The 13,910-nt window shown below is 38.0% G+C and overlaps 1 protein-coding gene across 1 annotated transcript in view; it reads left to right on the plus strand.

Annotated features, from left to right (window-relative positions):
• The window catches only part of LOC107187678 (UBA-like domain-containing protein 2), a 35,090-nt gene extending 22,191 nt beyond the window's left edge, over positions 1-12,899 (plus strand). Inside the window, exons 3-4 of the mRNA XM_015575821.1 lie at positions 8,294-8,387; positions 10,660-12,899. Of these exons, the coding sequence (XP_015431307.1) occupies positions 8,294-8,387; positions 10,660-10,811 (246 nt within the window). The 3' untranslated portion in view covers positions 10,812-12,899. The remainder of the gene's footprint in view (positions 1-8,293; positions 8,388-10,659) is intronic.
• The last annotated feature ends 1,011 nt before the right edge of the window (positions 12,900-13,910 follow it).

Raw genomic sequence — 13,910 nt, forward strand, 5'->3', positions numbered from 1 at the left:
CATTGCTTAACAATAATCAAGCGCACAAATGCTCGTTTTCAAAATGAAATAAAACACTTAAAAGGTTAAATCAGTATTCATTAAAATAATTACGTTTTTGTTTTCAATACTTTAACACTCCCATTCCTATGGCCGGGTCATCGGTGACCCGTCGACGAACGCAATTACCGCATGGTTTATGCGGCGACAACGCGATTGTTTTTCTATAAAAACAAACGTGAATGATGTTACCTTATGGGTCACAATTGACCCAGCAATCGGCTTTACCATCAATACGCCCAGGGAAAGTTTACACATAATGAAGGTGTACATTCTCCTTATGGGTTACAGTGGACCCACCCATCAGCTTTCATAGTCAGTACTCCGAGGGTTAGTTTGCACATAACGAAAGTAAATAGTCTTCTTATGGGTCACAATTGACCCATCTATCGGCTTTCACAGTCAGTAAATCCAAAGGTTACTTTACACATTAGCAGAAGTCCTCTTCTCTGCGGAAAGAGAAACGGATGTTTTCTCAAAACGCCGCTACACTCTCCTCTCGATTATTGTCCTGAACACGGCCCCGCGCCGGGTCAATAATCTTATACGGAGAAATGCTTCAGACCCTCGTAAATTCGTTTTTTGCCCGAAGTCCGAGCCTCGGCAACAAAAACGAAGAGGCAACAAAGTATGCGCTTGATGGGTCCCACGCCCCCCTCTCCAATGATAGGGATAATGCCTGGACAATAATCGTGTAGAACAAGCTTGACGATAATCGAGAAACGTCTGTACTTTGTTATTTTCAAATAGGAAACAAAATATTTTCAGTAGTTTCACGGTTTGGGATGAATCCTTGCTTCGTTCCAACGAATACCTACACGAAAGTCAGAGAACCACTGTGGGCAGACAGTCGCCTAGGTGCGTTACTATTCTCGGTCGGCGGCATTCCGATAAGCCGTGTGCCAAATCTTTGCCCAACCACTGGACGAACGACAACGTTTCGATCGGACAGCCGAAATTCTACGTTTACCGATCCTCCATACCCACCCCCATAATCCCAAATTCATTTCACCACACATTTTGGTTCAGTAGATTACCGTCTACGCCCGTACCCTTGGGTACTATTTGTCCCCTATTTTCGCTCATCCGAACACGACCCCTTTCCTCGTCAATTTTTCATTTTTTGACTCGCTCTAACTTTGTCTTTACTTATTCTTTCTTTTATCGGAACACTTAATTGTCAAAGAATCAAAAGCATTGAACACGGGAAATCACAAGACACATCTCTCGTGTTGTTCTAAAATTGAAGGTGATCCACTTCGGTGTTGAAGTGACATAAAGACCCTCCGAGCCCTGCAAGAGCGAGTGAAATGAATGTCGGGGTGCGAATGTGTGTCGAAAGGCAGAAGAGAATAGTAATGCCGTTGTTTCTTGGACCCGTCAGAATGTTGGATGAAGCGGGGAGTGTGCGCGCAATGTGCAGTGTGTTAAGCAACTAAGGAATCCAGCAAAGGACTACATTATGTATGCGCCTAGTAGGTACACGTGTTCTCATCCGAAAGTAATGAGACTGTACGGAGCCCGGGATACGAAATAGTCCTCTTGGGAAGCTTCACACCGGGCTGAGACGCACCCCCCCCCTCCGTTCTTTGTAACTGTGACAATAGTCTTCATCTTGGGTCGTTTTCGTGAGTAGTGTTGGCACTGAAATGAGGCTCTAGCATCCAAAAGTATTGCCCACCTCACCCCCTTTACACACCAGATCTCAGCTATCTTAGGTTCTTTTATTAATGAAAATCAAAAATCATCCGAGAAGACATTAAGGTTTGTGTAAATTTGAAACATTTGAAAGACCTTATCCCGTCAGGCAAACGCTGTAAGAGATGATGCCTCCCAGTAATGTTTCCAAATACAGTAAATCCACGATGAGTGTTTGAATGCTCCTAGACACTGACCATTAAATGTTTTATAAACTAATAGGTATATGCGATTGAAATAAATATCACTGTTCTGTTGTTACAGTTTATAATCTGTAACTCAAAGAAGTGTCTATATTAGAAACTGATATGCTACAGTAGTTTTGGCAAATTATAGAAAACTGGCAAATTGTAAAAAAGGCTATATTGTGTGTAATATTGCACTGCTGAGCATATTTCACGGTTCTAATATTTCCATGTGCTGACATTCTTTGCTCAATCGAAAACTTTCTAACACCCAAAAAACCGTGACGTCGCGCATTTTTAATAGGCTAATATGGTTCTCAAATACCAGGAATATTGATTTATTAATTATATACAACATTTCTTTAAACAAAAACTTAAAAAAAATCATTTGAAATTATTGTACAGGTCTCTACATATATTAGATACATGATGCACATTTTTTAATTTGCTACTGGGCTTGAATGTTCTATTTATAATGTTACTAATAATTGATCAATTTTATTAATCAATAAATTAATAGAAATAATTTCATTCTTAATCCAATAAATAAATTTCTGTCTCATTTTCAATTTTTGAGATTAATCTAAACAAAATAGGAATACGTCAACAATGTTTAATTATTGAACTGAAAATGTTAGTACGAATTCTCATTTCAATAGACTCATTCTTAAACATTTGATCAACAGAAAAAATGTTTAATGTCAACTGAGGTATTCATTAAATATAAAATTAGTAAAAATTCAATTAACACCATGACCACCGGCTAGTTTCGCGAGTAATTTTTATCATCGGCCGGCCTTTTGTCTTAAATTAACACAATATATAGTTTTTTGAAATCTACATAAAAAAATTCAATAACTTTGAATATCTGAAAGGTAACACTTGATACATGACGTAAGTGTCGTGTTATCAGCCACTGCCATTCACATGACGCCACCCTTGCGTCATTGGTCGTTACAGTGTTAATCATCGTTAAAGTTTTTATTTCGTTGAGGTCCACGTGATTGCATGTGGCACAACTGCATCATAATTTAAAACGCATTTTAATATTTCAAATAATAAATAATTCGATTTTAATGAATATCTAAATCAGAAGTGATTTATACGACGAACAACATTGTCGCAACTGTTAACATTAGACCTACCAGCGTTGAATGTATAATATAATATAGTATAATGTAAAATGTATAATCAACTAAAAATCAACATAAATACCGATAAAAAGCACATTCAGGATTTCAGTAACTATTATATAAAACGAAAAATTTGAAATCCGTCATTCTGACAAGTTTGGTTGATTTAACTGTAACCCTTGGTCTGCGAACCAATCGGAACCAGGACGCTCGTTGTGTACAATAATACAATGTCATTTGTTAATAATTGAACCCCATAACAGATAACTTAAATTTAAACGAAAAATGAGTCAGAATAGTACACCTTTTCTTATTTCATTATTTCGTTACATAAATGTTTACGAAATCGTATAAAAAACTATTCATTTTCAGAATGAAACTTCTATTTTTTTTATATTATTTACCAATACCCAAGAAATATATGTGAATGATACAGAAAAGGGAATTTAAGTGTTTTATTTCATTTTGAAAACGTGCACTTGTGCGTTTAATTATTTTTAAGCTACGACGAATATACTCGTCATGAATATCGAAACGGTTAAGGGGTTAAAAAACATCCAGTTCTTTCTATGAATTTTATAAAACGCAATAACTGTAGTTTATCTCATAGAAGAAACGAACAACGGTTACAAAGTGAACGGCGAATTCAATAATGGGTCATTTCCGAGTCTCTTGTTGCAACGAATGGAAGAACGTCTAAAAACGGTGCTGTTCGCAGTCCAAAGGGTTAAGGACTTCCGACGGGATTCTTGTATTTATGTAATCACTCGGTCGACGCCGTCTGGAACACGTGTGCGTCTCGTGTTATCGCGTCTGTCCACCTGGTACCATATTGCATCAGTGATTCTTACCATTCAGGCCATACGTCGCGACCCTCGCTATACACCCAGGCATGAATCAATAGTACAGTGTATGCACAATGTTCAAATGATTCTTACCGTTCGCACCATAAGTCATGGGCTACTTGTGAACGGGACGAATCCATAGAAACGCTCCCAATCATTCTTGAGGTTCGCACCACACGTAATACGATCCGAAAGTATCCGGTTTAATCTTCATTTACTATTTATCACTGCTATTTTTATATTTCATCATGTATTTAACATTATTTATTATTTCCATGAATATGTTAATAGAAGTTGTACTGTGAAACAAGAAGATTTTAATTTAAGTTCAATAAATTGAGGTTAGCATATAAACTGTCAGATTTTACTTTTCATCCGGATTGAAGAGTCTCTAAAGGTACGTTTTCACGTGACAGTAAAAGTCATGGCGTTTCTTGTCGTAACACTGTATAACAAGGCAAACTAATGTCACGACAGTGTGACATCTAGTGTTCACGACGACAAAAGTCATTTAGTATTATAACCGTAAAAGTTACGATTTACTGTCATGTGAAACGCTCCATAAGGTTATTTTATTATTCTACACTGAACAATATAGTAATACAGTGGACTCTCGATACATTGCCACGACCACCGGGACTGTACAAGAGGAAAATTCGTGGAGCGGCAACATATCGGGAGCCCCCTCCATGCTAGGTTGTGCCGTCGTAACCCCGGCTACGCTTGCGCAAGAGCTGAATCGTACTGGTGCAGGGGAAGTGCCCAGCGCGGCAATATAGCAAGCTAAAGTGCGTTGCTCACAAGAAGTCCAGCGAAGGTTATGCGACTCTGATTGGTTATTGAGTACACGTATTGTTCCCATTGGCCAGCGCGATGACATCGACCAATCAGACAATATGGCACCGCGTGCTAGAAAAATGCCCCCTTCGCCCCTTTGCCGTCTCGGTTTATAAGCAACGCACTTTACAAATCTATCAAAAGTCTACTGTATATACAGGGTATCTTAAAATAATGGAACAAGCCGCAACGTGAATATTCCTCATGCAAATACAAATCAAAAAGTCCTTTATCGTTTTGTAATTTGAAGCTTCATTTCCGAGATACTAGCAGTTGAACGAACTCCAATCAGCTGAGCGGTCGGCCACGCGTACGAGCAAACGCAGTTAAGAAGCGCGCGACCCAGCTGACTGGCCTCTGCTTCTTGGCTGTGTTTGCGCGTGCGTGTGGCCGACCTCTCACCCGATTGGAGTTCGTTCAACTGCTAATATTTCGGAAATGGAACGCCAGACTACAAAACGGTAAAGGACTTTTCGATTTGTATTTTCACGAGGAATATGCATGTTGCATCTTGTCCCATCATTATAGAACACCCTGTATAATAAATAATTAACAATCTAATGTTACCATTTTACTAAATAAATAAACCGAATTAAAAGAAATTAAAATATTTTAGAATATATTAATTTCAGCTAGTCTGTACTGAGAGCCTCTGAGGCTCTTCTTCATTATATCCTGTTGAACGTTCAAAGTAGTAAAAATCAATAGGACGATCTGTTAGAGATGTTACGATAATTCTAGCCGTTCACGTTCTAAGTCGACCACGCTAAAAGCGGCAAGAATCAATAAGGGAACGGTTTCCACGAAACCACCCGAATGATTCTTGCCGTGTGTCGCCGTAAGTCGGCCGGCTGAAAGCGGCACGAATCATTCGCGCGCGGTGTGTACTGCACACACGTCCTTAACATTCAGGTCCCCAGAAGGGGTTCGACGACCTTAACCAACCGACCACTCTGGGGTCTCCCTCACGGAAAGCAACTCTTGTTGCTCTGTTTTCACCCACCTAACCATAGATTTCTGTAGCTTCGTTCGCGACTTACGAAAAAACACACGTTCGACGATGATATTTTTAGTATCGATGTCCCTCTCTCGTTCCGTGTTTCCAAAACACTGTTCGAAAGAAAACAAAACGAAAACTCGTCCACGATAACGTTCCACCGGTCGTACACAACTCTTTTACTGGGGAAATTGGATGAATGAAATGCACATATGTGAATCGTAGACCGGGGGAAACTATTGCGTATTAAGCTACGTCTGCACTACATAGCATAACAATACTATATAACAAATTGTTATATAACCTTGCTATACAACATGTTTGTATAACTTGGTACAAGATTATACGTTTTGGACAAGTATGTAACAAGTTTGTATAACATTTCGCATCTCGTTATTAATAATGACGTCACACTTGATGGATATAATTTGCTATATAACATGAAAAATGTTACGTCACATATGTTATATAACATTTTTCTTGCTATTTCTCTAACAAGTTTCATAACTTTGCTATATAATGTGTTGTGCTCCATAGTGTAGACGCAGTTTTACACGTTGATCACGAAATAATACAAGGTGCACCGAAAAGGGTCTATTGACTTCGGAACGTCCTTTGAGAATTCTACTCGTGACGATAGAAAAACACTTATATAATGGCAATGTGAAACCGTAATTTCCTTTTTACTGTTTATAAAACAGTATTTACAAAAGTTTGTATACCGACATCACTTATGTGACTGATGTTTAACCCTTTAAGTGTTTTATTTCAGTTTGAAAAGGTGCACTTATGTGCTTGATTATTGTTAAGCTATGTGCTGTAAAATTGAAATGAATTCTAATAAAATGATAAAATGACTCTTTTTTATGTCATTATTATTGATTAACATTAAAACGTTTATAATCCCTCAGCAAGTTCAAGGATGTAAAAATTTGCCAATACAAAGAGGGATAAGTAATGTAAATAATGATGTTCATTTATAAAAGTGAATAATTAAGAGCTCCAGTTATGAAATTATAGAATTGTACTGTAAAAATGTACGGGCCAAGATTTACCGAGCTGTTAACTAATTTTGACGAGTACACTCGTCATAATGAAATGGCAATTCTTTGTATTTTTGACGAGTATACTCGTCATACGAAAAAAAAAAATTTCTTTGTGACGAGTATACTCATCAAAAACAGTTAACAAGTTAAGCGGTTATATCGTGTATATGAGTCACGACCAAAATCAGTACACAACAAGAGTGATGTACATATTGGCATTATGAAAATTTTGTAAAATACCTGTTTAAAAACCTAAGATTTTGACTTGCTTCAATTCCATAGAAGTAATCGTGTTTAAAATGTATCACTGTACCTATATTTCTCGTAATGTGCAAAATTCTTTCAAGTAATCGTGAATGACGTACATACAGGGTGTTAATTTTAACTCGAGCACCTAAATTATTTCCGCTACTATTGAAAGTAAGAAAAAATGACTAAGTAGGATGTACATGGTTTTAGGGCGTGTATCTGATGGTGACGCAAAAAATCCTGTGAAGGTCATTTTAACGATTTTTTCAAGGTCATCGTGTTTTTTTTTGCGTATTAACATGTATTTTTTATAACGCATTGTGGTAGTCGACGTCAACATGAGTTCAACGACCTATACACCATGACCTTGAAGTGATCTTAAAGGCGAAGAAATCAGCTTCTGTTTGAAGAATGCAAAAGTAAATAAACGTAATTAAAACCATGTACTATTCAGTCTCCTATTCAGTCATTTTTCTTATTTTAAATAATAGCAGAAATAATTTAAGTGCTCAATTCAAATTAACACCCTGTATACGTCAGCGGTGAAAAATTCGTATCACTGTGGACTGTACTATCAGTGATGACCCATATCGTACAAGGAGTTGAACAACAGCCGTTGGGGACGAGAACAATACAAAAGAAATAAAAGAAATTGCTCTCATTGTTTACAATTAATTAGTATTTGGAAGCAGCGCCGGATCGAGAGGGGGTCCTGGGGTCTGTAGCCTCGGGCCCCACGTTCCAGGGACCCTTTTATTCTGAATCTTTCATTTCGTTATGATAAAAATATTTTTAATTTTATTTAAAATAAGTTTAAATGTTTTAAGATTTATGTATTTTGTCGTGCTGTTTTACAAACCCCCCGCCACTCAACCAAGGGGCCCCGAAAATTTGATCGCCCTGGACCACAAAGAATCTTGATACGGGCCTGTTTGGAAGTTATGTGATTCACGAACGATCCCGTGAATCATCCTGTAGCTACGCTGATCACCGGTAGTACAGTCTTGTCGTTACCTTACGCCGAGCAAAGTACACGCGAAAGGGGTACATTGTAGGGTATTATCGATCCTAAAATAAAGAGAATCTATGTTCGCCGAGCACAGGCAGTCATGCGCCTTGGTCTCGACCTAAATAACGGCACACGCGATCCGCCAGCGAACGTAAACAAACAAAGTCATAAACGAGATGCATCAGAGCACGGCGGCAGCATGTATCAAGGCACAGAAACGCTCGAAAGTCGTAAAACTATATATTTCTTTCGCAGATAACGCCGTGCAACACACCGGCCACGCCGCCAAATTTCCCCGACGCGCTACTCGCGTTCTCCAAAATGTCCGCCGGCGACAAAACTCCCTCGGGTAAGTTTCACTCTTTAATTACTACCATGGCAGGGAACTCTTTGTTCCGCCATGGCACCAAATACACTTTCCTATTCTCTACGTCACATGGCCACCAAAAGTTCGAAACTTTACGAAAATTTATAAATTAACCGATTTTACCTGAAAAGATTCAGGATTAACCGATTTATCCTTCTGTAGGAAATGCGTGGATTGTACAATGTAGTAGAGACTTTTATGGGTACTCTAGAATTTCTTCAGATTTTTTGAAAGTCTATAATTGTAAGAAGAAATTAGGCTTGGACATAACTTAATATGCCTACGGAATGTGAAGGAAATAATGCTTGCCTACGGAGGGTTAAGTATATATTTTTGCATGGTCTTATTTTCGCGAGAATAAAACTGGAATTCAAGTTAGAGCCAAGACAGAACTTTCTGTTTATTTCGATTCGAAATTACTCGGACTCGGAACTTATTATTCGTATAAATCGTCTTCGTTTTATTCGATGGATGCATCATCGCCATCTGCATCGTCATTTTTCGTTGAATCACAATGCTATTTTCACCGGAATTTTCCAACACGACGTAGAATCAGACGTGTTTTTTTTCGCCGCGCACTAATCGATTTTAGTGAAGAGTGGGAAACATTGTTGCACTTTGCGAATATCGACCGTTAGTTCACACAACTACCACAACTTCATCCGTCGTTCCGTTTAAAATATTAAATTCTGTACATCGTACAATGGTTGGTCTAATATCCTCACATGTTGCCACAATAATTGTAAGAATATTTTCAAAACCTTACTTTCTGCTCGTGAACGCTATTTAAAATATCTTTAAAATTCTTTGATATAATCTTGTTTTACACAAAATTTCTTCTTAAAAATTCACAAGCACAAATTAAGTGAACCACTTCTTGTACACGCCTAGAAATAAAAAATAAAAAAATTGGCGACTTCATATTTAAATACGAGCACATACGATTTGTTATTCATGATCGCGTATATGAAACTGACCATCGCAGAAACTAATCCCTTAATTTCACTTTGACATGTTTTCCAACGAACCCCCACTCTCCTCACAATTTCCGACAATCACTGTTCCCGAAATGTGCTGTGATACGTCTACGCATGTACAGGTACAAAATAGAAGTGACCTATCTAACCAGTCGTTTATACGGTATATACTTAACGGTATAATAAGTGAGGTTAGAATCAAAGTATTTGATTCTAAGATCATCTTTAAGCCCGTTTACACGTTCAAATAATTTGCACGAACTGATTTATGTATTGACATGTGCGTAAGCAAATGGTTGGCGTCTAAAGGGAAGTTTACATGTTCAAATAATTTCCGCAAACTGACTTGTGCATTCACATTTGTGCAAGCAAATATTAATTTTAACAATTTTTATTCATTTTCATCAATATTCTCCATTTCAGAAAAATATACAATACACTTCCCAGTCAAAAACCACTAACCACACAATGCGATGGCAATGTAGAAAATTAAAATAACTAAACGGGTAATGCACAAGTCAGATTGCGCAACTTATTTGAACGTCTAAACGGGCTTTTAAATTTTTCAAAACTTTCAAGAACTGGAGGTAAAGAAAAGGATTTTGATCGAAATGTTAATTTCTCGCTGCCCTGCTTAATACTTTGCCTCCCTCACTTTTTCTCAGTTAACCTCTGTAACGAAATATATCAGGCTAACCTCTACTTATAGCGCTGTTAGGTTTACTGCCTTACTGAATTGTTACCATTTACTAGAATTAGGCTACGGCTGTTTATACACATAGCTGTAAACGTTTAAAAACCCATTTGGGGATATTGAAACAAAACAGAGAAATGTATTTGCCTCCATTAAAAAGTCTATCGATCTGGTTTAATAGCGTCCGCAAAATTATTACAGTGGACTCTAAATATATTGCCTTGGTCAGGGCTGTAGGGGAGTAAAATGGCAATGAGTTCAGAGTCCCCTCCATGCTAAGTTCCATCGCCATAGCCTCTGCCTCGGCGCCTGCGCAAAAGCTGAATCGTGCTGGTACGTCGGCGTACGCAACGTGGTGGGAGAGCGAATTTCTGTGCTCGAAAGTACGTGTAAAGGGGAAGTGCCTTGCGTGGCAATCTGTTCAGTGGCAATATAGTTAAAGTCCACTATACCTGAACTCCCGATCGATTACACGACTCCCGACTATTTATACACTTTCCACCGGGGAACACCAAAGCAAATAACTAACTTTGGGATCGGATATGCTTCAAATAAAAAGAAAAGCTGTTTGTTCCCGTTACAGGAATGTCACCGAGTCAAAACGGGCTGCATCAGAACTCAATGCAGATTGGCACACCGGCGCAGCATCACGGCGGACGGTGTAGCGTGACCGGGAACGCGCAGCAACAAACGCAGAATCAACAACAATTCGGTCTTGGTGAACCGCAGAGATAAAAAAAACTGGTCACTCGGCGGCCTGTGCGCGAGATCCCCGAGGTGGTCGTTATTGCGATATGTGCACTTTTAACGGCGTTCGAACGACGAGGAGGCATGGTTTAACGAAAAAAAAAGTCGACTGAGACTGCTCCCAGGGTAACACGCGCTGTGGTGTGTGACACGACGAACGATCATAACCGAGATTCAATTCACGCGCTCGTTATCCCCCCCCCCCCCTAAAAAATGGACGCAGGATTTCCTAGACGATGCGCACCTAGGAGGAAAAAATAAAAACCCTGATTTATTTAGCGCGTGTAGAAGCGATTTCCGTTAAAACGGTCTATTATATTTGAATCACGGCGTATACGTGGATCTCTAGTAGCTGATTATACACACACACATACACCACACATAAACACACCATCCTCGATTGTTTTGTTATTCTTTGATGGTGCGTCGATAATGACGATCGCGATCGTCGTGCCCTCTAAGAACTCTCGAGACAATTTTTTCTTCCGTCGGTAAATATGTGTATGCCAGGTGATTAAGACGCAGAACGAGAGAGGGGAGGTTATGAAGACTTTATTATTATTCTTCGTTTATTTTCTTTCCCTCTCTCTCATACACACATATTACACACTCCTCTAAACGCGCTACGGGACGGTAGTTCCTACGATTATGAAAGACAGCGATACTCCTTTAGCGTTTATGAAATTAGTAATGCGTCCAGAGACACGCCGCTTGGATTGTAAATGAGTAGCGAGAAGCCTCCTCCACCGTCCCGGGTATCTTCCTCGTTGTTTCTCGATCTACAGACTCGCGGCTAGATAGGAAATGTAGTTTTGTTTTTTCTCTCGTTTCCGTTGCGGTCCCTGTGTGAACCGCGGAAGTCAATGAGAAATTTAACGATACCACTTCCACCACACCATAGTACAAAAAATTGCCGGCACTGGATAGGCGCTTAGCGATGAAGAAGGTTAGTTTCGTATTTTTGTTAAAAAAAAAAAAAAATAGGTCGAACGAGAGAGAGAATATCATCGTGTACGTAATAATTCGATTCCTGGCCAAGTCAGGGATCTTATGAAAAGGTCCGGGGAACGATCTGACGACACTGGTGTTGTGTCCCTTTCGTGGCCCCGTTCTCTGTCAACGACGATCGAACCCCCGATCAAGGGAGGATCAACACCGAAATCTGATCTTATCAGCGTGTATTGTTTTGTAACGAGCGTAGGCGTAACGAAAGCGAAGAGTTTGTTCAGAAGCTCTATAAGAGAGCGATGAATAAATAAAAAAAAAAAATAAGTAAAGATACGGGGCTTTAATTATAGTGAATGAGAAACCACCACAAATTATAATTATGTAAAAAAAATTGTAAAAAGAAATTTATTCAGTACGTAATTTTGTCCATTAGGTATATATTTATGTAAAGTTATTTGAACGAACGTATAGAAAATGAACAACGTACGAACTCACTTCACTGTCATTCGTAACACACACATGCACACAAAAACACCCACAGAGAGATGACTTGCTCAGATAGTATCCAGTGTAGGTTATTTTTTTTCTACAGAGAAAATAAAGCAGTGGAGCCATATTAGCTGAGCTGTTTCACCGTCAATTGAATTTACACAATTACGAATAGAGAGGATTTCGTACTGCCTGCCCCCGTTTCACGGTGTACACGATTTCATCGTAAATTTCATATTAATTCGCTGAAATTCGTGCGCGGCAGCTTATTGTAATTCCACCTCCGAGAACAGTATGTAATACATGAAAAAAAAAAAAGAATGTTTTTTGACATTCGGTCGTCCCTGTTTATAAATACCGGCAATCGGTAACTCGCAACTGAAGTCTTTTCACGTCTTTTTTCGATCTGCTTGAATGACTTTTTTTTTTCCCTCCCCACGATAGTTTATTTAAACTCGCACACTGCATCTACAATTCTTGATTAATTTAAGAACAATGGAATGAAAATGGTCATTGTTGATGGATGGACAGGCTGGCCCGACACGATAAGGATTAACTGTGAAGAAATCTATCGAAAAATGTTAATCACTTCAATCACACAGTTTGCAAAGTCGTTTGTCCACGATCAGCGTTACGGTCTCAATGAATTTAAGAGAGAGACACATACTGTGATCAGTATAATCTAATTTTCACGGATGAAATAGTTCAAGTATTCGAGTTTCGCTGCAGCTTCATCACTATGCATTCATTTATGTAAATATGATAGAGATTAACGTCGTACCGAATTATGTGCGATAAGATGTTTTTTTCTGTAAGGTATACGCTTTAATATCTTCCTTGTGTTTGTAATGTATGTGACCAGTGTTCCGCAATCTCTTTCCAGGAAAAAATATAGTTTATATTATATATATATATATATATACTTTGTTGTTGTGACTTGATTGTAAAATGTGTATAATGTATTAGAAAATTGTACTGGCGCGCGATACGATATTTTTTTTAGAAAATATTTTGTTTGTTTTTGACGGTATGCAAATTTCGGAACACTGGTCTCGACTATTATGAAAATACTATTATGTTAAAACTCATTATAATTATATTATATTATTATTATTGTTTATTTGAGTATCAATAATAATAAATAATGTTCATGTACATAATTTTGAAAAAATGATCTAAATAAAACATTAATAATGGTGCTTTCATAGACTTTCATATAATTTTATCTGACTCTCATTCATATGCCCTTTTTTTTTTTAGTTTTTCGAGCTTCCGAAACGAGATTTGCTTGTAAAGTTTATTATAAATTTGTTATACACATGTGATATAATAATTATTGTGCTAATGAGTACAAATACAAATGATGTGATTTAAATATGCTAGATAATTTTACTAAACTACATAATTTATGGAACTGAGAGTATACAGCAGGGGTTCGCGTTACGATAATGGTAACTCATTGTTATGACTTCTTCATTACAAAATGTTGTAATGGACTAGTAATTCCATAAAATATCCATATACATTATGTATCTTTATATGCAACACTGTTTGTTACATTCATGTCAGCTGCATAGAAAATATATATACAATGTATCTAGTGTATAGGGTGTTAACGTGATTATTATCTGGTATTTTAATAAGAAAGTT

The sequence above is a fragment of the Dufourea novaeangliae genome, unplaced genomic scaffold, assembly GCF_001272555.1.
Source record: "Dufourea novaeangliae isolate 0120121106 unplaced genomic scaffold, ASM127255v1 scaffold101, whole genome shotgun sequence".
NCBI classification, from domain to species: Eukaryota; Metazoa; Arthropoda; class Insecta; order Hymenoptera; family Halictidae; genus Dufourea; species Dufourea novaeangliae.